This window comes from Chiloscyllium punctatum, chromosome 49 (assembly GCF_047496795.1).
Source record: "Chiloscyllium punctatum isolate Juve2018m chromosome 49, sChiPun1.3, whole genome shotgun sequence".
Lineage (NCBI taxonomy): Eukaryota > Metazoa > Chordata > Chondrichthyes > Orectolobiformes > Hemiscylliidae > Chiloscyllium > Chiloscyllium punctatum.
The window spans coordinates 13819310-13842965 of record NC_092787.1 but is presented as its reverse complement, the minus strand read 5'-3'; the positions used below and the strand labels follow the sequence as shown (position 1 = coordinate 13842965).

The 23656-nt window shown below is 44.9% G+C and overlaps 1 protein-coding gene across 2 annotated transcripts; it reads right to left on the bottom strand.

Moving 5' to 3' along the window:
* Positions 1-126: 126 nt before the first annotated feature.
* LOC140469331 (endogenous retrovirus group PABLB member 1 Env polyprotein-like) lies at positions 127-23593 on the bottom strand. Of its 2 annotated transcripts, XM_072565746.1 has the most exons (3): positions 23475-23593; positions 19783-19913; positions 127-4804 (listed from the first exon to the last, which is right to left on the bottom strand). In XM_072565746.1, the coding sequence occupies exon 3, from the start codon at positions 1990-1992 to the stop codon at positions 1069-1071; it is 924 nt and encodes a 307-aa protein (XP_072421847.1). In that variant the 5' UTR covers positions 1993-4804; positions 19783-19913; positions 23475-23593; the 3' UTR covers positions 127-1068. The 2 variants fall into 2 exon arrangements, with proteins under 2 accessions (XP_072421847.1, XP_072421848.1); XM_072565747.1 differs by lacking the exon at positions 19783-19913.
* Positions 23594-23656: the final 63 nt, after the last annotated feature.

The window sequence follows — 23656 nt, the reverse complement described above, 5'->3', positions numbered from 1 at the left end:
CCATTCAGCTCATCGCATCCACACTGGCCCTCCAAAGAACATTTCACTCAGCCCCACTCCATCTCTGTAACCCTGCATTCCCCATGTGTTGAAGAAAACTCTCGAGACTCGGACCTTGCAAACTGATTAGTTTATTACATGATATATCATGGGGAATTCACAGTCCTAACTGTGGCTCGGTGCTATTCCGAAGTACATCAGGATACTACAGGATTATATAGAGAAAACAGCTCGGAGCTGACCATTAATTATACAGTTTGGCATGCTTACAAGTTGGTACTAAATTAGAGGTGAGTCATTAAGTTCAAAACTAAAGCACTATTATGCATTCTATAAGTGGACAGATCAAGTGGTATCACAACCTGCTCTAGTTACACCGATTGCTAATACTAAGCGGAGATATCCCTAATTGGCTGAATGACTGTGAAGAGGCAATAACTAGAGAAGGAAGAGGGACTAATTGGAAAGTCTATATCTGCTTGACTCGTTCTACAGCCTGCACTGATCATTCAGCAAAGGGAGGAGACACTACCTTGAGAAGGAAGATAAGGACAACCTTTCACATTACCTCATAGTAAGGAATGCATAGCCCGCAAAGTTCTGGCTGGGGACACAAAACGGAACTCTCAGCCGAATCAGGATAATGGCTTCCAGGCAAATAATGTTAACTTTTCCTCAACAATTCTCTCCTTTTTTCTTTTCATAATCAGAAAAGCAGGTCTGGGGCTTCAACAAAAGGGGGAAATGTATCTCGATCCGAGGGGGTTATCTGGAAGGGGCGGTTCTGAGTCAATTTGGTAACCCTCTGAATCCAAGCAGATATCCTCCTCAAATCTAGGGTGTGAGGGGCTTAGTGGTGACACAAGGGCTCATCGGGAAGGTAACCTTAACTAATTGGGCTATATGGGGTGTACAGGGTAGCAGCAATGAGCTGCAATGTGAGCAGCACTGTTTGAGAAAAACAATCAAGAACATGATGACCACGAGGGCAATAACAAGCACTTTGAGACCCTGAACAATGGCACTCCCCCAAGACCCGAACCACTCACCCATCCAGGTCCAAAGATCTCAATGAGAGTTGGCGGTATGAAGCCTAGTGTCCGCCTCTTGGATGTGGTCAGCAAGATTGGTGATGTTTTCACTGGCATCAGAGATATAGGTGCAACAGGCAGAGCCAATGAGGGCACATGTGCCCCCCCCCCCCTTGTTGGCCAAAAGGTAGTCTAGCACTATCTGGTTCTGGAGGACAACCGTGCAAAGGGCAACCATCTCTGCATTAATCTCCTTAAAGGAGAAGGCTGTGTCATTGGCCACCTTCTCTAGGAGTGAGGTCAGGTACCTGACTTCAATGGTCAGCAGGACGGTCCCATAGAAAGGGGTGAATACGGCTAGGAACTGCTCAAATGCAGATAAAGCTCTTTTGGAGCCAGTTGTGAGCAGCTCAAATGGGGATGAGTGGAAATGGTAGATGTAGGGGACTACATAACCAACATAGCAGCTACCAATCCAGGCGACTGGCAGCCAAGGGTAGGCCTTATGGCCACAAATGAAATAGGTGCCATTATAGGTACCTGGACAGTCCGTCTGGGTCCCAGTCCAAAAGGTCCTAAAAATGGTGTTACCCGAGGTTCTGTTGGGGGTCTTAAGGTTGAGTATACTGCCTCTTAAAGTGGACCGGATAGACTTTGAGGTAAGGAGCAGGGAGGTTGTACCGGGTTGGAACCAGCCTTTGTACTTGTTCAAGGTATACCCTGCTGATTTCCAGCAGGGGAGACTATCATCTGTTAGGGCAAGGCCCAGTTTCTCGAACCCACTGGGAAGTCGCAACATGGCCACCTCGGAGGACCCATTCCGTTCCAACCACCATTCAGCGGTGTCAGATTCATTGACTAGGATGGACCAAAGAGGGATTCCTCCTTGAGAATAAAGGGGAATGTGAGCACATACCCAGCAGCGGGAACGGTTAATCTCTCTCACGCAGGTATAAGTCATGTGCAGGAAGGTGTTAGTATGTAGCTCGCGAATGATAAAATGTTGTACTCTGTTCCCTTCGCCCCATCAGGGGGTAATAGAGCTAGGAGGGACACAGAAGAGGCAGACAGTCACTCCCCAGATGGCACAGCCAGCAGGCATGCTGGTGCTTCCCGTGTCTGTTGGGTAGGGGTTCTCAGGTCAGGTTGTTCGGGCAAAGGTGCTCGGGTGGCGTGTGTCCACTCAGGTACTCCTTCGACCTTGACAACCGTTCAGGTCACTAGGAGGATGAGGTATGGGCCTTTCCACCTAGGAGAAAGAAAGGTCTTTTCAAAGGATTTTAACCTCACATATTCCTCTGGGTGGAACGGATGCATGGGGCTATTAGCCAGTGTTGGAAGGGCCTCCTTGACCAACTCATGGTTGCGGGTGATGACCTGGCACAATGATTTGGCATAATCCAGAAGGGACTCATGAGTGAGAAGCAGTGCCACATCTGCAGAAGTTTTGAGGGGGGGGGTCAGAGCCCCCTAGGCATCGTGCAGCCCATGAGTACCTCAAAGGGAGTTAGTCCTGTAGTTCAATTAACTTGGCCCTGGGCAGTGTAAAGGGCTAGCGGCAATGCCTCTGGCCAGGGCAGACCTGTATCCTGGGTGACCTTGGTTAGAGTAGTTTTAAGGGTGCCATTCGTGTGTTCCATCGTCCGAGGATTGGGGCTGATACGGAATGTGGTGTTTCTGTGTAATACCCAGAAGTTTACTAACCCCTTTTGTGACCTCAGCAGTAAAATGTGTCCCTCTGTCACTGTTAACACCATTCGGGACACCAAACCAAGGAACCACATCCTTCATGGGACACTTAACCACTGTTCGAGTCTCATCCTTATGTGTAGGGAAAGCTTCCATCCATTTGGAAAACATATCCACGATGACCAGCAAGTATTTAACACCCTGTTTGGGGAACATATGGGCAAAGTCAATCTGCAACGGTTGGAAGGACCCATCTGGGACAGGCAAACATTCATACTTGGCCAGTGGTTTAGCATTATTATTCTGTAGGCTTATCAGGCAATGGGACACTAGGGCTTGTGCCGCTGCAGCAAAGCCGGGAGTGTACCAGCTTTGTCTTACTGCATGGATCATTCCCCATCTTCCTGTAATGCTGTGGGCAGCCAGTGCCAAAACATGCAGATGTGATCGGGGACAGACGGTTCTACCATCCGGGTGTTGTACTAGCCCTAAGGTGCCAGATTCCTTAGCCCCTATACGTGCCCAACTATCTTTCTCAGCCTGAGGGGCGTGCCGCTAAGTGGCCACTATCCCATCTGCTGCTAGGTCCAAAGTGTCTTTTGACTTCCCCGCCTTGAGAGCTTGCAAATCATATTCAGTGGGGGTTAGAGCTGCTTGTTTGGTAGCTTGGGCAGCCCGTGCATTCCCTCGGGATATTGGATCGCCTGTAGTAGTTTGGGCCGCACATTTAAATCACAGCCACAGCAGAGGGAAGCATTATAGCCCGCCCTGTTGATGAGCAGGGCATGTTGCAGGGGTCGCCCAGTGGAAGTAATAAATCCTCTATGTTTCCATAGGGCTCCAACATCATGGACTACTCCAAAAGCATATCTGGAGTCAGTGTAAATATTAACAGACTTTCAGTCAGCTAGAATACAGGCCCTGGTAAGAGCAAACAATTCTGCTGCTTGCACAGAAGTCCCTTTCGGCAATGCAGCCGATTTGAGGGTTTCGAAAGGTGTGCAGATCACATATCCGGCCAATATTTGATGGTCCGAGGGCTGAAAAGAGTAAAGAGAATCATGTCTGGATTGTCTAATGGGATCTCAGAGCAATCAGGGCAGGGGGTGACAACCTCTTGGACTACATTCAAGCAGTCATGGTCCACCTCAAGTGGGTCGTGGGAAGTTGGGAGAAGGGTGGCCAGGTTCAGCGCGGGTGCAATGCAAGGTTGGTACGGGATAATAAGATGACCTCGTAGCCAGTTTTCCATGATGCTGTAAAATGTTGGGTTGCTGCTGAATTTAGCAGCAGGGAGATCGAATGAGGCACAAGAACAGTGCACGGATAATCCATCACAATGTGGGTGGACCTTTCTACCATTACAGCGGCAGCCGCCACAACACGCAAACAGGCCGACATTCCCCTTACAACAGGTGGGAACTGTACAGAATAAAAGGCTAAAGGGCGCCAGAGATCCCCATGCATCTGTGCCCAAATGCCAGAGGCATACCCCTCTTTTTCGTGTACATAAAGCAGAAATGGCAGCGTATAGTTAGGTATGCCCAGAGCAGGAGCCGAGGCCAGGCATTGTTTGTGTGTCAAAGGACCGTGACATCTCAGTCGTCCATGTCACCTGGGGTGGCTGCTTTGGTGAGGAAGCCTCAGGGAGAGGCGCATCAACAATACGATAGTCTGGAATCCAGCGTCTGCAATAGTTCACCATGCCCAGGAAAGACAGTAATTCATGCCCAGTAAAGCAGGAGGAGAGAGTGTAACAATGGCTGCAATGTGACCCGGAGATAAACCTCCGACACTGTGCATAAACTCATATCCCAGGGACTGTACTTTCTTCTGGCACAGCTGCATTTTCTCCAGTGAGACTTTATGTCCATCCTGAGCCAGACAGTGGAGCAGCGCTACAGTGTCCATCATGCAAGCCGCAGGCCAGGCCAAATCCACAAGCAAATCATCGACGTACTGGATTGAGATACTGTGACCTGGCAGGCAGAGGTCCTTCAGGGTTCGGTGCACTACAGGGGCATACACAGTGGGGGCTCTGTGTGTACCCTTGGGGAAGCTGTGTCCATGTATATTGGCGATCGCTGTAAGTAAAGGCAAAAAGGTTCTGGATTAGTGGTGCTGGAAGAGCACAGCAGTTCAGGCAGCATCCAAGTAGCTTCGAAATCGACGTTTCGGGCAAAAGCCCTTCATCAGGAATGAGCCTGAAGGGTGGAGAGATAAGCTAGAGGAGGGGGGGGTGGTGGGGAGAAAGTAGCAAAAAGGCACTGACTTTCGGGGAACAATTTATTGGAGAAAAAGGCTGAGCAGAGGCCTATAAGTGAGAAACAGGTAGCGGGAGCAGACCTGAACAGGCCAACCATAGAAGGAAGGAGGACGCTTAATCGGATTGGGGGGGCATCCTGGAGCGTAGCACAGACCAGAGCAAGAGTCCAAGGCACGTCCCCCAATCAGGAGACAGGGAGCCTGGGTGGACAACTTCACCGTGTATTGGGAGGGGAGAGTCATGCCGAAATGGATACTCTGCCCAGGAACGGCACCACCAGCGGAAAAGGAGACGGTAGCCTCGGGGCTGGAAGCAGGGACGGTCACATCAGATTCTGGATGAGTGGTGCTGGAGGAGCACAGCAGTTCAGGCAGCATCCGAGGAGCTCCTTGGGGATACTGCCTGACCCCCTGCTGTGCTCTTCCAGCACCACTCATCCAGAACCTGGTTTCCAGCATTCTGCAGTCACTGTTTTTTTTTTAACCTCAGTCACATCAGAGCCAGCCGGCCGAGCACTGGGGACCCTGCGGATCAGGTGAGGGGTATCGGGTTGGTGCTGCAGCAACAGCTTGAGAGTCTGAGGGAAAGTTTGGGATCCTGGGTGGAGTAAGGTGGAGGGGTGGTACAGGGGGGTATCCGCAGGGTCGGCAGCCTCACTGGAACACAGAGCGGTGTTTAGTCTGGGGAGGGGGCTGATAGCCTTTAGCAACTTCCTTAAAAACTTCTCCAGACGAGCATCTACCCCGCCTCCCGGGGGGGGGATCGGGGGGTATCCCCCATCACCACCCTGAATGTTCACATACCAGTAATCAATCTTATCCAACCGAAAAGAGCCCCCCCATAAGGCAGCACCCGTACAGATCAGAGGTGAAAGGGCTATAACATATCGGTTGTCACCAATCTCCTTCCAGACTGTGTCAGCCGGCGACCCCCCACCCCCGGGGGGGGGGGGGGGAATGACAGGGTCTCCTACCTTCCCCTTCCATCAAACAGGTTTACCCCGGCGCTTTATGATAGTGCTCGGGGGGGGGGGGGGCAAAAGGCCGGGGTCCGGACTGCACGGTGGAACAGGATTGACCCGTCCCAAGGGCTGGTTTCTTCACTCAGTCCCGTAGATACTCACAAACCCATCGGCCCAACCCGGAATCACAAACCTCTCAGCAAAGAAACAAAAAACAACCAACAAACACACAAACGACCTGACAGCAGCGCCGCAACCACTCAAGGACCTCACAGGGACAGTGTTCTGGGCCACAGACCATCTCCCTGTCACCCCCCACCCCCGGGGGAATCAGCCCACCGGCTCAGGTCGGGTTCCACCCCACAAGTATCCAAAACGGTATACTTGTTCTTGAGGGGAATGACCGCAGGGGGTCCCTGCACTGGCTGCTTCCTCCCACTCCCCCTCACTGTCACCCATCTCTCGATAACTTTCGGAGTAACTACTTCCCTAAAGCTCCGATCTATGACCCCCTCTGCCTCCCGAATGATCCGCAGTTCATCCAACTCCAGCTCCAGTTCCCTAACACGGTCTTATTCCGTCTTGCCCTCAGGGGTTCAACCTGAAAGCCTCACGTCTGGAGCATGCGTGTGGCCAATAAAAGTAATTTTGAGTGGCTCTTCACACTCCGACAGCCAACTGAATACAAATTTAAAGCACTGTCTCTTAGAAGATAAACTCCACATTAAATGGTCCGGCTCGCCTCGTAAAACAGAGGCCAAATCGTCTATGCCAATTGTTGAAGAAAATTCTCGAGACTGGGACCTTGCGAACTGATTAGTTTATTACACGATATATCATGGGGAATTCACTGTCCTAACTGTGGCTTGGTGTTATTCTGAAGTACATCAGGATACTACAGGATTATATAGAGAAAACAGCTCGGAGCTGACCGTTAGTCCAGCTATTGTTATTGTGAGGGAAGCCATTAGCGTCCCTCCTGATTACACTTGCAAGAAGTGCACCCATCTCCAGCTCCTCCAAGACCGTGTTAGGGAACTGGAGCTGGAGTTGGATGAACTGCGGATCATTCGGGAGGCAGAGGGGGTCATAGATCAGAGCTTTAGGGAAGTAGTAACTCCGAAAGTTATAGAGAGATGGGTGACAGTGAGGGGGAGTGGGAGGAAGCAGCCAGTGCAGGGAGCCCCTGCGGTTATTCCCCTCAAGAACAAGTATATCATTTTGGATACTTGTGGGGGGGGGGGTGACTTACCAGGGGTAAGCAACGAGGTTCAGGCCTCAGGCACGGAGCGTGTCCCCGTTGCTCAGAAGGGAAGGGTGGAGAAAGGTAGAGCGATAGTTATTGGGGACTCAATGGTGAGGGGCACAGATAGGCGGTTTTGCGGGGGCAACAGAGACTCACGTTTGGTATGTTGCCTCCCAGGTGCAAGGGTACGTGACGTCACTGATCGTGTTTTCTGGGTCCTTAAGGGGGAGGGGGAGCAGCCTGAAGTCGTGGTCCACATTGGCACCAATAACATAGGTAGGAGAAGGGCTGAGGATGTTAGGCAGGCTTTCAGGGAGCTAGGTTGGAAGCTCAGAGTTAGAACAAACAGAGTTGTTGTCTCTGGTTTGTTACCCGTGCCACGTGATAGAGAGTCGAGGAATAGGGAGAGAGAAGAGTTAAATGCGTGGCTACAGGGATGGTGCAGGAGGAAGGGATTCCGGTTTCTGGACAACTGGGGTTCTTTCGGGGGAAGGTGGGACCTCTATAAACAGGATGGTCTACACCTGAACCTGAGGGGCAACAGTATCCTTGGGGGGAGGTTTGCTAGTGCTCTTTGGGAGGGTTTAAACTAACTCTGCAGGGGCATGGGAACCTGGACTGTAGCTTTAGGGTACAGGACCTTGAGTGTAGGGAGGTTAGGAACATGGCATCGATCTCAAAGGAGGGTGCCTGTAAACAGGAAGGTGGCTTGAAGTGTGTATACTTCAATGCCAGAAGTATAAGAAATAAGGTAGGTGAACTTGCAGCATGGGTTGGTACCTGGGATTTCGATGTTGTGTCAATTACAGAGACGTGGGTAGAACAGGGACAGGAATGGCTGTTGCAGGTTCCAGGGTTTAAATGTTTTAGTAGGGTCAGAGATGGGGGGTAAAAGAGGGGGGAGGTGTGGCTTTGCTTGTCAAGGATAGTATTACAGCAGTAGAAAGGGTGATGGAGGAAGACTTGCCATCTGAGGTAGTTTGGGCGGAGGTTAGAAATAGGAAAGGTGATGTCACCCTGTTAGGAGTTTTCTACAGGCCTCCTAATAGTCCGAGAGAAGTAGAGGAAAGTATTGCGAGGATGATTCAGGAGAAGAGTGAAAGTAGCAGGGTGGTTGTTATGGGGGACTTTAACTTCCCAGATCTTGACTGGGAAAGCTGTAGCTCGAGTTCATTAGATGGGTCGGTGTTAGTCCAATGTGTGCAGGAAGGTTTCCTGACACAATATGTAGACAGGCCAACAAGAGGTGAGGCTATACTGGATTTGGTTCTAGGTAATGAACCAGGCCAGGTGTTAGACTTGGAGGTAAGTGAGCACTTCGGGGGCAGTGACCACAACTCGGTGACTTTTACTCTAGTGATGGAGAGGGATAAGTGTGCACTGCAGGGCAAGAGTTATAGCTGGGGGCAGGGAAATTATGATGCGGTGAGGCATGACTTAGGATGTGTGGATTGGAAAAGTAGGCTTCAAGGGAAGAACACAAATGATATGTGGAGATTGTTCAAGGAACAGCTAATGGGTGTCCTTGATAAGTATGTACCAGTCAGGCAGGGAGTAAAGGGTCTTGTGAGGGAGCCGTGGTTTAATAAGGAATTGGAATCCCTTGTGAAAGGGAAGAGGGCGGCCTATGTAAAGATGAGGCGTGAAGGTTCAGTTGGGGCAATTGAGAGTTATAAGGTAGCCAGGAAGGATCTAAAGAGAGAGCTAAGAGCAGCGAGAAGGGGACATGAAAAGTCCTTAGTTGGGAGGATTAGGGAAAACCCAAAAGGCTTTCTATAGGAATGTCAGGAATAAAAGGATGACTAGGGTAGGTATCGGTCCAGTCAAGGATAGTAGTGGGAAGTTGTGTGTGGAGGCAGAGGAGATCGGTGAGACACTAAATCAATACTTTTCGTCAGTATTCACTCAGGAACAGGACACTGTTGTTGATGTGAATATTGAGTCACAAGTGATTAGAATGGATGGCCTTGAGGTACGTAGGGAAGAGGTCTGGGGAATACTGGAAAGGATGAAAATAGATAAGTCCCCTGGGCCTGATGGCATTTATCCTAGGATCCTCTGGGAAGCTAGGGAGGAGATAGCGGAGCCATTGGCCTTGATTTTTATGTCGTCGTTGTCTACGGGAATAGTGCCAGAAGACTGGAGGATAGCGAATGTGGTCCCCTTGTTCAAGAAGGGGAGCAGGGATAGCCCGAGTAACTATAGGCCAGTGAGTCTCACTTCTGTTGTGGGCAAAGTCTTAGAGAGAATTGTAAGGGATAGGATTTATGAACATCTGGATAGGAAAAATGTGATCAAGGATAGTCAGCATGGTTTTGTGAAGGGCAGGTCGTGCCTCACAAACCTTATTGAATTCTTTGAGAAGGTGACCAAGGAAGTGGACGAGGGTAAAGCAGTAGATGTGGTGTATATGGATTTTAGCAAGGCATTCGATAAGGTACCCCATGGCAGGCTAATGCAAAAACTACGGAGGTATGGCATTGAGGGTGCATTAGAGGTTTGGATTAGGAATTGGCTGGCTGGAAGGAGACAGAGGGTAGTAGTTGATGGTATAGGTTCATCTTGGAGCGCAGTTACTAGCGGTGTTCCACAAGGATCTGCTTTGGGACCATTGCTGTTTGTCATTTTTATAAATGACCTGGAGGAGGGGCTTGAAGGCTGGGTGAGCAAGTTTGCGGATGACACAAAAGTCGGTGGAGTTGTGGACAGCGAAGAAGGATGTGGCAGGTTACAGCAGGATATAGATAAGTTGCAGAGCTGGGCAGAAAGGTGGCAAATGGAATTCAATGTAGCTAAGTGTGAAGTCATTCACTTTGGTAGGAGTAACAAGAAGATGGATTACTGGGCTAATGGTAGACTACTTGGTAGTGTGGATGAGCAGAGGGATCTTGGTGTCCCTGTGCAAAGATCTTTGAAAGTTGCCACCCAGATAAATAGTGCTGTGAAGAAGGCATATGGTGTACTGGGCTTTATTGGTAGAGGAATTGAGTTCCGGAGTCCTGAGGTCATGTTGCAGTTGTATAGGACTCTGGTGTGGCCTCATCTGGAGTATTGTGTGCAGTTTTGGTCACCATAATATAAGAAGGATGTAGAGGCATTGGAACGAGTGCAGAGGAGGTTTACCAGGATGTTGCCTGGCATGGTAGGAAGATCATATGAGGAAAGGCTGAGGCACTTGGGGCTTTTCTCATTGGAGAAAAGAAGGTTTAGGGGAGATTTGATAGAGGTGTACAAGATGATTAGGGGTTTAGATAGGGTTGACAGTGAGAACCTTTTTCCGCTAATGAAGTCAGCTGTTACTAGGGGACACAGCTTTAAATTAAGGGGTGGTAGGTATCGGACAGATGTTAGGGGTAGATTTTTTACTCAGCGGGTTGTGAGTTCATGGAATGCCCTGCCAGTAGCAGTGGTGGACTCTCCCTCTTTATGGTCATTTAAGCGGGCATTGGACAAGCATATGGAGGTTATTGGGCTGGTGTAGGTTAGGTAGGCTTCGGTCGGTGCAACATCGAGGGCCGAAGGGCCTGTACTGCGCTGTATTTTTCTATGTTCTATGTTAATTATACAGTTTGGCATGCTTACAAGTTGGTACTAAATTAGAGGTGAGTCATTAAGTTCAAAACTAAAGCACTATTATGCATTCTATAAGTGGACAGATCAAGTGGTATCACAACCTGCTCTAGTTACACCGATTGCTAATACTAAGCGGAGATATCCCTAATTGGCTGAATGACTGTGAAGAGGCAATAACTAGAGAAGGAAGAGGGACTAATTGGAAAGTCTATGTCAGCTTGACTGGTTCTACAGCCATTCAGCAAAGGGAGGAGACACTATCTTGAGAAGGAAGATAAGGACAACCTTTCTCATTACCTCATAGTAAGGAATGCATAGCCCGCAAAGGTCTGGCTTGGGGACACAAAATGAAACTCTCAGCCAAATCAGGAAAATGGCTTCCAGCCAAAAATGTTAACTTTTCCCCAACACCATGGCTTATCCATCTAGCCTGCCCATTGTGGGCAATTTAGCTTGGCCAATCCACCTAACCTGCTCATCTTTGGACCCTGGGAGGAAACCAGAGCACCCAGACAAAAGCTCTTCTAAACTCCACACAGCCAGTTGGCTGAGGTTGGAATCAAACCCACATTCCTGGTGATGTGAGGCAGCAGTGTTAACCACTGTGCCACTCATTTCAAGCAAAGCATAAAAGAGTTTCTGAGATAGAGAAATTGAAACCTAGAGAGAACTTTCAGCGTCCTTTCAGCCCACGTTACTTTCTTGATCCTTTGTTGCTCAGTAGCTACTGTTGATATACAGTTCCTTCTAGGATTTTGGTGCCTGTGTCCTTGCTTCATTTGAAGCTGGAGAACAGTAAACAACCTTTCATCTCGCTGCATGTGAACTTATCGTGCTAGTGTGGGTAAGGGAGATGTGAATTTTTTGACACCTCACAGATTTTCAATACCTCTTGGTTAAAATAGTAATTCCAATGTGGCCTGTTAACTGTGGGATTTATATGCATAATGTTTAATATTATTCAGGTTTTCTGCCATTTGGTTTTGGATTTTCTGTGTGTCTGAAGTTCGTAATGAACTTTAAGCTTTTCTGTAACCATGGTGACTTCATTTCAAACAGATTAGATAGTTTTGTGCACAATAATAGACTTATTTATTTAAGATTACTTTGTGACCCAGCATGGCAAATAATGGGGCCTCATAATTTATTAGACATTTCTGGAACTTGGATACGCAGAGCTGAGAAAGCAAGACAGTTTTAGTTTCACTTTTGACTTTCAGTGGATCAATCCTGTGATGTCCTTGGAATAGGATGACTTTGTGGAAACATTTTCATGAGCAGAAAAGGATATATAGTGAACAAGTTAGCTTAGAGTGAAGAGTTAGTGCTAGTCCCAGATCATAGTATTGGAACAAAACCCTAAAGAGATTAAAAGCTGAGTACATTGAAGCTCAAGTGTACATTAGTTCCATGATGAAGCTATCTGTAGTTCCAGTCTAAAAATTGAAGTCAAAAAGATTGAAACCTATTGAGGTATTAGATACAAGGACATTGGTGTGAGTATTGTATGAGTGCAGTATTAGATACTGTACCAGGGTTTTGTTTTCGGTATTATACAAACTCTGTTTTATTCCTTTTCAAACTGCAAAGGAGTGTTTTGAGATTAATGAGACAATACTTTTACTGCATTTTAAAAACCTTTGAGTTTGCATAATAAGTAGATAGTTTGGATTATTCTATTTTATCTTAATTTCTTTCCTAATGAACTTCCATTTTATTCTTAGAACTAAATCTGCAGTATTGTGTGCTTATGTTTCAGGGAGAGGCCACTTTGTTAAAACCAAAACAAATCAAAGTATGATCTATCAAGCCAGGCTCCTGTCTGCAATCTGACTGTCTGGTAATTACATCAACTTGGATCATAATAGATGTAGCTGGTATCATATTTCCATGGATTAGTGGTGCTGGAAGAGCACAGCAGTTCAGGCAGCATCCAACGAGCAGCGAAATCGACGTTTCGGGCAAAAGCCCTTGATGAAGGGCTTTTGCCCGAAATGTCGATTTCGCTGCTCGTTGGATGCTGCCTGAACTGCTGTGCTCTTCCAGCACCACTAATCCAGTATTTGCTTTCCAGCATCTGCAGTCATTGTTTTTACCTCATATTTCCATGTGTGTTCCTGGGCTTATCAGGTGATTTAGCAGCTGTCCCCATACATGGCAGTATTCTTATTAAAATCATGTTTAGTTCATTATCATCTTAGGTATTAAAGTCAAATGATACTGTAATTGATAGTCCATTTTCACTGTGCCCACAACAAGATGAAATCTTTTCATGCAATCAAAATTGTTAGAAAGTAGCAGTTGTAAGTCAGAATGTTGTGCAATGTACCATGTTTGGAATTTATAGCAAACTGAGGGATTTCCCGAGAGTTACTGATTCTATCCTTTGCATAGTTTTAAATTTCAGACATTTTGAAGAACGTGTACAAAATAACTCAATTTTTTTTGTCAACATTGGTTCTTTCTTCATATTCATTATTATGTAGCTGACAGGTTTTCAGCTCTAACATTTAATATGTTAATTAATCCACATTGTCAGAACTGGACTAGATCATTCAGCTCCTGGACTCAGTTTCAATATTCATTTAGGTCATGATTAGTCTGTACCTTAATCCTATTTTACCTAGTTTGATCCATATCCCTTGCTACCCTTCCCCAAACCATTTACCTCTGACTTAGAAATTCCAACTGATCAAGTATCCACAGCTCTTCGGGAGTGGATTTCCAAATTTCTACCACCCTTTTTTGCTGAGAAAGCTCTTCCTCGCTCCTTAAAAAACTTTGTCTAATTTTAGGTTTGTGCTTCATCTTTGTGGACTCCAAGTCCTGAAGGAACAGTTTTCCTGTATCTAACCCTGTTCCCCTGTCATTTTAATGATCCCAGTGAGATCATCCCTTACCCTTACTTCAAATTGACTTCACAATGGTTTAAAGTTAAATTAAAATATTTTAGTGAAGTTGTGTTATGCTTCTCCCAAGATCTTTCCCATGGAATGGTACCCAAAACTGATGAAACCTCAGTGCAATTGTAACTTTTATTCTTTTTGCCTTCCGACCACTTTGAGGCAAGTGCCAACATTCATAAGCCTTTTTGGTTGTGTATTGAGCCTGTACCATTAGCTCTTAGTGACTTGTGTATCAGGATCCTCAAATCCCTTTGCTTTTCAATATTTCCAAAGTGGGACCATTTGGAAAATATTCTTCTACCTCTTCCTGCACAAAGAAAATAACATGGATGTTGGAAGCCTGAATTATAGATAGAAAATGGCAGAGACACTCACCATGTTGAGCAGTGGAAAGAGATGATTTGGAAATGCCGGTGTTGGACTGGGGTGTACAAAGTTAAAAATCACACAACACCAGGTTATAGTCCAACAGGTTTAATTGGAAGCACACTAGCTTTCGGAGTGACGCTCCTTCATCAGGTGATAGTGGAGGGCTCAATCCTAACACAGAATTTATAGCAAAAATTTACATTGTGATGTAACTGAAATTATACATTGAAAAATTGATTGTCTGTTAAGCCTTTCATCTGTTAGAATACACTGATAGTTTCACTTCTTTCATGTAAATCCCAAAACCTTTTTTTTAAAAAGTTGCATTCTTTGTCTGTCTGTATGTGTGTGTCTGTCTGGGTTGGGGGTTGTGAGTGTGAGAAAGTATGTGTGTGTAGTGAGTGCAGAGTGTCTTAAGTCTGTGAGGGGGTGCATGTGTGAGTGTGTGCACTATACACACACACAGATACTCCTACACACACGCACTCACACACGCACTCACACACGCACTCCTATACACACACACAGATGCGCACACAGACACCCACACTTACACATGCACCCCCTCACAGACTTAAGACACTCTGCACTCACTACACACACACACATACACTTTCTCACACTCACAACCCCCAACCCAGACAGACAAAGACCCACATGTGCACACATATATTTTGTGGGGTGAATTTGTACTTTCAGGGTTACATTGTACTTTGCTCAAAAACTGCATGCATTCATGTAGAACTCTGAGCTCAAAAACTGCATGAATTTATGTAAAACTCCTTTGTCTCACTTTTTAGATTAGAATCAATCTAAACATCATGGCATAGTCAGAGAACACAGGGGGCCAACACCTTCAACATATTGTCTAGCTATCACCATTGTTAACAGCTAACCCGAGAATGCAGCCTTTTAAAAAAAGGCTTTGTGACTTACACATGAAAGAATTGAAACTATCACGGTATTCTAACAGATGAAAGGCTTAACAGACAATCAACTTTTCAACGTATAATTTCAGTTACATCACACTGTAAATTTTTGCTGTAAATTCTGGTTAGGATTGAGCCCTCCACTATCACCTGATGAAGGAGCGATGCTCCGAAAGCTAGTGTGTTTCCAGTTAAACCTGTTGGACTATAACCTGGTGTTGTGTGATTTTTAACAGTGGAAAGAGAAGCAGACTTAATGTTTTCAGTTAATGATTTTCTGCCTCCAGTTCGCAAGTCTGTGAAAGAAAAGATCCATTTGCACAGTTTTTGTTTATGAAAATAATGTTGTCTCAAACCAGTGTTGGGAATTATTACATTCTCTTCTGAGTTGTATAAAACACTTCCTTCACATCAGCAATTGTCTATATAAGAGGCGTGCAGATTGCACACAATGGTTCAAGCTTTGGTTATGTGATCTGGCTTCCATGACCTCATGGTAAACTAGCCTTGATATTGAAGAAATATCATTCTATGGATGGGTCAAAATAAACAATTATCTAAGACAGAAATAGCGTTGAGGGCTGTCATTTACAAAGGAAGTGAGTTATAGTATTTCGTTGCTTCTCTGCTGTTTAAAGTGTCCCGTTTCCCAATACTGACTTTTCTCATCCAGCGTTATTCGTGAAGGTAATACAAGAATCATTCTATTCTCAGTTTTATTTCTCAATTTCTCCTGTTCTTTTACTTCAATTAGTCTTCCATTATTATTATTAGTTCCTAAAGGGTGAGGAACCCCTGAACTGACCGAGCAACAGGATTGATGAGAAACAAATATATCATCGCCAAGTTCACAGCTAACACAAAAGTAGGTAGGAATATAAGTGCTCAGGATGACAAAGGTTCTACAGAGGGTTGTTGGCAGGTGGAGAGAGTGGGAAAAATGTGGCAGATGAAGTATAATTTGGGAAATTATAAGAATAGAATAGAAGAGTTGCATATTATTCAATTGGAAATGCTGCACAAAGTTGGAGCATAGAGAGATCTGGAAGTCCTTATGCATGAATCATAAAAGGGTAGTATTGACATTCAGTAGGTAATTTGGAAAGCAAATGGAATGTTGGTCTTTATATCAAAGGAAATGGTTTATAAAAATAGGGAAATCTCACTAAAATTATATAGGGCACCAGTGAGACCATAGCTGGAATGCTGTGAACAGTTCTTCTCTCTTATAGCTGAAAAGATATCCTAATAATGGACGCAGTCCAAACGAGCTTGACCTGGGTATGCAAGGACTTTCTTGGGGGGAAAGGTTGAGTAGATTGAACTTGTACTCATTGGACTTTAGAACAGTGAAGGGCAACTTATTGATTTTTAAAGGGCATGATGCTAAGAGGTCACTTCTCCTTGTGCAAGAGCCTAGCACCACAGGGTATAATCTCCGAATAAGTAATCATCCATTTAAGACAGAGGTGCAGGGGAATTTATTTCTCTCTGTGGGATACTTTATCACAGAGAGCTGTAAAGTCTGGGTTAATAAGTATGTTCAAGGCCGAGATAGGCAGATTTATAGTTAGCAAGGGGAACAAGGTTAAGGCAAAAAGGCAGGAAAGTGGAGTTGATGATTATAAAATCACCTATGATCTCATTGAATGGTAGAATTGACTCAATGGGCCAAATGACCTATATTGCTCCTACAACTTATGCCTTATTGTTTTACTATTGGCCTTTATTTCAAAGGCAATGGAATATTAAAACAGGAAGGGCTCGCTAAAGCTATGCATGCCACAGTCAGACCTCACCTGGGCTATATTTTAGCTTTAGTCCCCTTATCTAAGCAAGGAGATGCTGGCAATAGACACAGTCCAGAGAAGGTTCACAAGGTTGATCAAGGGTATGGATGAATTTTCTTATGAGGATAAATTGAGTAGGTTGAACTTGTACTCAGTGAAGTTTAGAAGAATGAGAGGCAACCTTATTGAAACATATAAGTTTCTTCGGGATCTTGAAAGGATGAGCGAAGACAAGGTTCTGAATCTCGGACCAGAGAGCATAATCTTAGAGTAAGGGATTGCCCATTTAAAATAGAGATGAGAATGGAGTTCTTCTCTCAGGAGTTAGTGAATCTGTGGAATTCTTTACTGTGGAGGCCTGTCAAGGCTGTGACGTTATATTCAAGGCTGAGATAGACAGATTTTTAATCAATAAGGGAATCAAGGGGTCTGTGGAAAGGCAGGCAAGTGGAGCTGAGGTTTAATGTAACAACTCATTGAATCCTTGAGCTGAATGACCGACTTCTGTTCCATGTTTTTTTGTGTTCATGCTTAAAACAAATCTGCATTTCTATTTATCAATATCCACGCTGTACCACCAGACTATTAGAAAAAGCTGGTCTATTTTATCACCTTCCTCATAGCATTAACGTATTGATTATAAATGATACAATGTGCTGCTGCATGTATGATTTGGCGTTGATTCATCTGCTTGGAAGTTTCAGGTGATCCAATGTTGTTGCTCTTCCTAGTTCTCCTCCCCTAAAAGAAGACACTTGACATCTCCTTCATGCCTCCTGATTACAGCGTTGATAAACCAAATCTCAGTGAGCTGATAGTTGAACTTGGCACCTCCGCAGTTTATAACCGCACCATGCGGAAAATATTTCAACTGTGGAACATTTTTAAAAAAAAATCACCCTGTTTGTGAGACAACTATCCACATCAATGAGAAATGCACAACAGCATACACACCATTTTCTGCAATCCAGAACTGGCTGGGCTTGGGAATCTCCAATGCACACAGGAATTCTGCTCAGGGTAAAAATGGGCCGAATGGTCTCTATCCGCACCATAACAATTCTCTGTTTCAAACTGATTGAGATAAACAGTGTCATTTACAAATAGAGAGATTTTACAGCTACTTGAAACTGCCTAATGCAATAAATTCCAAGATTACTTAAAACCAAATGGGAAGACTCCTAGTCTAAGCAGGTATGTCTACTCCTTGGAGATCCATTCATGAGCAAGATTACCTGGTTAATCCTCAACTATGTCCTTCAAATACTGTGGACCTGGCAAGCTTGGCTACCAGACCGCTAGGTTTGTCACAGAGGACAGACTGAGGGCTCATGTAACTTTGAGATCTACTTTAACTTCAAAACTCTACTCTCCAATCACCCGAATACAATACATTTAAATAGTGTCACAGGACGTGGTCTTTACCAATGCAGACCAAATCCACAGATCATTCGTGGATAAAGGCTGGAGACACTGCAAATGGGAGAACAACTCCTAGATGTAATAGATGCCAATATGAGGAGATCTGTTCCCCATTGTGATAGAGCACTAACCTTCCTGTGAGAAGCATGTAACCTGAACACAGGTAATCACAAATCAATGAAAGTAACCGATGACAGTCATGCAAAAGCAAAATACTGCAGATGCTGGAAATCTGAAACAAATACAGAGAATGCTGGAGAAACACAGCAGGTCCAGCAGCACCAGTGGAGAGAGAAACATAATTAACTTTTAAAGTCCAAAATGTCGTCTTCATTCGAAACAAAAACATTTCTCTCACCACAGAGAATGCCAGACCTGCTGAGTTTCTCCAGCATTGTACCAATCACATCCTGGAACTGAGGGAGTACAAACAGTTTTGAGCATTGAAATATACTGCGCGCCCCCCCCCCCCCCAACCTCCCCTTCATTCCTCTGCTTTTGAAATCACATCCTGAATAGAAACCACAGCACCCTTACTCCTGTTAGTGTAAATGCATCACTGCGCTTGGAAACTCTAAGTCAAGCCACAAATTAATCACCAGATGTAAAGTTTGTGTCTTCCTGCTCAGATTGCAAATTTCCATCTCAAAGGACAACACCCATCCATCTAAATCAAGATAAATCAGATCAGGTTGGCAAGGGCAATGATTTTGGAATAGGTTTGCTCCTAGAGTATTACCTAGTTCTAACTCTGCAGTTTATGAGAATGGAGTGCTGTTGACCTTCTGGTTGAATGTCCTGCCAGGGCTACCTTCTGTTTTTGCACATTGACACAGATCCCAGCCCAATGAAACAAGCTGCCGACTCGAACAATAATGAGATTATTGAAGATTTGATTGGCAGAGGCAGTAGCTTGCTAAACCTGCCCTGCAAAAGTATATTGCGTCACGGTGAAACACCAGTGGTTCATGCTCATAAAAAAAGCTGATAGAAAAAGTAAATGAAACAAAAATCCCTAAAAACTACAGAAACCACATAGAGGAGAATGTGTTTATCTTTCACTTATAAGAGATTCCTAACAACTAATATAATTCTACGGCTCTATCTGTTGAATGCTGAATTGCATTTGGCAGCTAGTTTTGTAACCACATCTAGTATCAACTTTAGCTCAAAGCTGACTGGATTAGTTATGTGAGCAATATTTATCTCTGACTACTTCATGAGCCTTGCACAGGAAGGTCTTGCTCTTGGTAATGTTTACAGCAGTCTTTGCCCATTAGTGTACATGCCTTCTATAAAATCCTGCTCTGTGAAACCAACACCATTTTATTGTAAATTATTCGAAATGAAACAAGGTTTCCTTACACACTAGTCTGCAAAAATAATTGGGCAAACCCAAGCTCTCAAGACCTGACCTGCCAGCATTGAAAACTATTTATAGAATCATAGAATCATATACCCTTCGATCTAAGTCATCCATGCCGATCAAACATCCCCATCTGACCTACTCTCATTTGCCAGCACTTGGCCCGTGTCCCTCTAAACCCTTCCGATTCATATACCCATCCAGATGCCTTTTAAATGTTATAATTGTACCCACCTCACCATTTCGTCTGGCAGCTCGTTCTGTACATGTACCACCCTCTGTGTGAAAAAGTTGTCCCTTAGGTCCTTTTTAAATCTTGCCCCGTCACCTTAAATCGATGTCCTCTAGTTTTGGACTACCCCACTCTGGAAAAAAAGACCTTGGTTATTCACCTCACTGTGTCCGCAAAGATTTTGTAAACCTCTATAAGGCTACCCCTCACTTCCCAATGCTCCAGGGGAACCTGCCCTAGCCTATTCAGCCTCTCCCTGTAGCTCAAATCCTCCAATCCTGGCAACACCCTCGTAAATATTTTCTGCTCTCAAAGTGTCATGAATTTCAGGCATTCAGTACCCCAGAGTGCTGCAGATACCAGGGCATTGAGTAAATTTGAGGAGGAGATAGGCAGATTTTAAATTTGCAATAGGTTGAAGGGTAATGGTAACAGGGCAGGAAAATAGAGTTGAGACTGAGATCAGATCAGTCATAATTCTATTAAATAGCCGAGCTGGCTTGAGGGGCTGAATTGCTTACTCCTAGTTCTTATAGCCTTAAGAGTTGGTATGTAACTTGTAAGGAAATGACTAATGTCTAGGATCCTATTTTTAATATTAGTGAAATTTATTCTTGGTAATACATGCATTATATTATGTAATTATGTTAATTGTGATGAATGTGGAAAGATGGCTATATAGTTAGTTACATCTCATCAAATGCACGTATTTTTTCAATTTAAAATATGCTAAATTGGAAATTATATGAATTTGCAGCTGCAGGGAGATTATAGTATTAATGCAGTTATTGTTTCAGATTGATGACAATTTGTTAGAATGTGAATGTAGGTTTGCTCACTGAGCTGGAAGGTTCATTTTCAGACATTTTGTCGCCCTACTAGGTAACATCTTCAGTACGCCTCAGGCGAAGCAATGCTGATAAGTCCTCCTTTCTATTTATATGTTTGGGTTTATTTGCGTTGGTGATGTCACTCGATGTAGCAACAAGCAAAACTAATGTCATTTACAAAATACCGTGCAAGGACTGTAACAAACACTACATCGGACAAACAGGCAGAAAACTAGTCACCAGGATACATGAACGCCAACTAGCTACAAAAAGACATGACCCTCTCTCACTAGTATCCTTACATACAGATAAGGAAGGACACCACTTTGACTGGGACAACACCTCCATCCTAGGACAAGCCAAACAAAGACATGCACGAGGATTCTTAGAAGCATGGTATTTCAACCACCAGAAATCTATCAACAAACACATCAAGTTAGACCCCATCTACCACCCTCTGAAAAAAAGAACAGGAAGTGACTGCCACAGGAAATGACATCACCAACCTAAACATATAAATAGAAAGCAGGACTTATCAACGGTGCTTCGCCTGAGGCCCACTGAAGATGTTATCTAGTATGGTGACAAACATCTGGAAAGAACCTTCCAGCTCAGCGAGCAAACCTACATCCACAACCTCAAACTGAACCACAAATCTTCTCAAAACTTGCTTGTTAGAATGTATTAAAATATGATGGCGACGTTGATCCTACAAATTTACATTTCTTTTCCACATGTTCAAATCATTTTACAAATTCACGTCTTCCCATCCCAGTAACTGCTATTACTGCATAACTCTCCTACTACCTTCACATGCAACCTCACAACTGTTCATTGTTCTGAGGGTGACTACTAGAAACTGCTCCCCAAACCTGCCTTTCCCTCACCATCATTGAATGCAATGGATTGGTTGCCCAAGCTCTCATGCTAAGCATCTTAAATATAAAATAACTTGTCTAAGCTACTAAATGTATTATTGTTCACAAGTAACAATGCGTTACAGCAGAATACTACAGAACCTCTGGAATTGCTAAAACCTAGGACATCTACATTATGTTTCCACAATAAGTTATACTTAATCTACTTTCCACTTGTGGAATTTTGTCAGTTAAAAAAACAGCAAAGAAAATGTGCAAAATGTTGATGCAATATATAGATTACTTATTTTCAAATTCCGTTGTCCAACTTAAGATGTGGGACTTTCATGGACTGAAAGAACTTTGCTTTTGAAAAGAATAAGCAAACAGGGCAGCACGGTGGCACAGTGGTTAGCACTGCTGCCTTACAGCGCCAGAGACCCGGGTTCAATTCCCGCCTCAGGCGACTGGCTGTGTGGAGTTTGCACGTTCTCCCCGTGTCTGCGTGGGTTTCCTCCAGGTGCTCCGGTTTCCTCCCACAGTCCAAAGATGTGCAGGTCAGGTGAATTGGCCATGCTAAATTGTCCGTAGTGTTAGGTAAGGGGTAAATGTAGGGGTACGGGTGGGTTGCGCTTCGGCGGGGCGGTGTGGACTTGTTGGGCCGAAGGGCCTGTTTCCACACTGAAAGTAATCTAATCTAATCTAATCAAACTAAAAATGACCACAGGTATCACCTCCTGCAAGGTGTCAACTTTCAACATGGATTAGGTAGCAGACAGCTGAGCTGAAATGATCATTTTCTCTATGCTTTGGAAGCATGGCCACAATATTATCTACTGCAGCAGACACTTGAGAAAAAGTGATGTTGCAGCCTCAGCTAAAGTCCATGTTCTATCTTCTCTTTTGGGATGCCCTTGTCAGCTTGTTGCTTAGATTATAAACTTTTCTTTGGTAGATGGAACTGAAGATGGTTAACATTCATTGAACACTGGCTGGACCATCAGCACAAGTTGGGATGCTGATACATGGACAGAAAAAAAACGATAGATGTGCTGGCACAGTAGGTCATCTGCCCAGTCCTGGTCACCAAAACACAAGTGTGGGGGCAGTCTAACCCCCCCGGATCAGAGGGCTGAGAAATATGGGTTATGTTTTAGTTTCCAATGAGGATGGTTGAGAAGTGACCACATAGGGTTACATTATTAAGTAACGGGTAAGATAAGAACGCAAACTGATCATTCCTTCTTACTGAACCTTGCAATGGGACAATGAGCTAGAGGTTCAAGCCAGTACAAAGCAATGCTGGGGTGGCACAGTGGTTAGCACTGCTGCCGCATAATGCTAGGGACCCAGGTTCGATTCCAGCCTCAGGTGACTGTCTGTGTGGATTTTTGCACATTCTCTCTGTGTCTGCGTGCGTTTCCTGAGTGCTCAGGTTTCCTTTCACAGTGCAAAGATGTGCAGTTTAGGTGGATTGGCCATGCTAAATTGCCCAAAGTGTTCAGGGTTGTGAAGACTAGGTGCATTAGTCAGGGGGAAATGTAGAGTAATAGGGTGGGTCTGGGTGGGTTACTTTCCAAAGGGTCAGTGTGGACTTGTTGGGCCAAATGGCCTGTTCCACACTGTAGGGATTCCATGAATTCCAGACTGTTGGGAAGCTGTTATTTTATAGTATGTTCTTCTGCAGAATAAAGGAGGTGGATCTATGAAATAATTTCCGAACCGAGTGGGGTGCCTACACTGCAGGATCTTTCTGCATGGGGTGATCCTTTGTGAGGTGAACAACTGTATCAAATCACCAAATAATCTTACCAGATTATGTCTCTCTCAGTACATAGAGAGGTCAGTGATGGTGGTTTAACCAGAGCGTTGCCGCACCTTAAGCATGGGGAGCGATTGAAAGTCTAACCTGAGCCTGTGGGGGAATTGTACTCCGAATGTGGGCTGGGGTCACTCTGCAACGCAAACTCGCCGTCCAGCCAACTGAACTTTTCCGCTCAACCTCACCTGTGGCCTGGTGATTCTCGGGATGAAGGGGCTAATGCCCGAAACGTCGATTCCCCTGCTCCTCGGATGCTGCCTGACCTGCTGTGCTTTTGCAGCACCACACTAATCTAGACTCTGATCCTCCAGCATCTGCAGTCCTCACTTTCTCCTGAACCACCACTAGCCGTCTCTCTTTACTGGGA

Coding starts and splice junctions, on each gene's coding strand:
- LOC140469331 (XM_072565746.1), bottom strand. CDS start 1,992: ATGACTTATACCTGCGTGAGAGAGATTAACCGTTCCCGCTGCTGGGTA.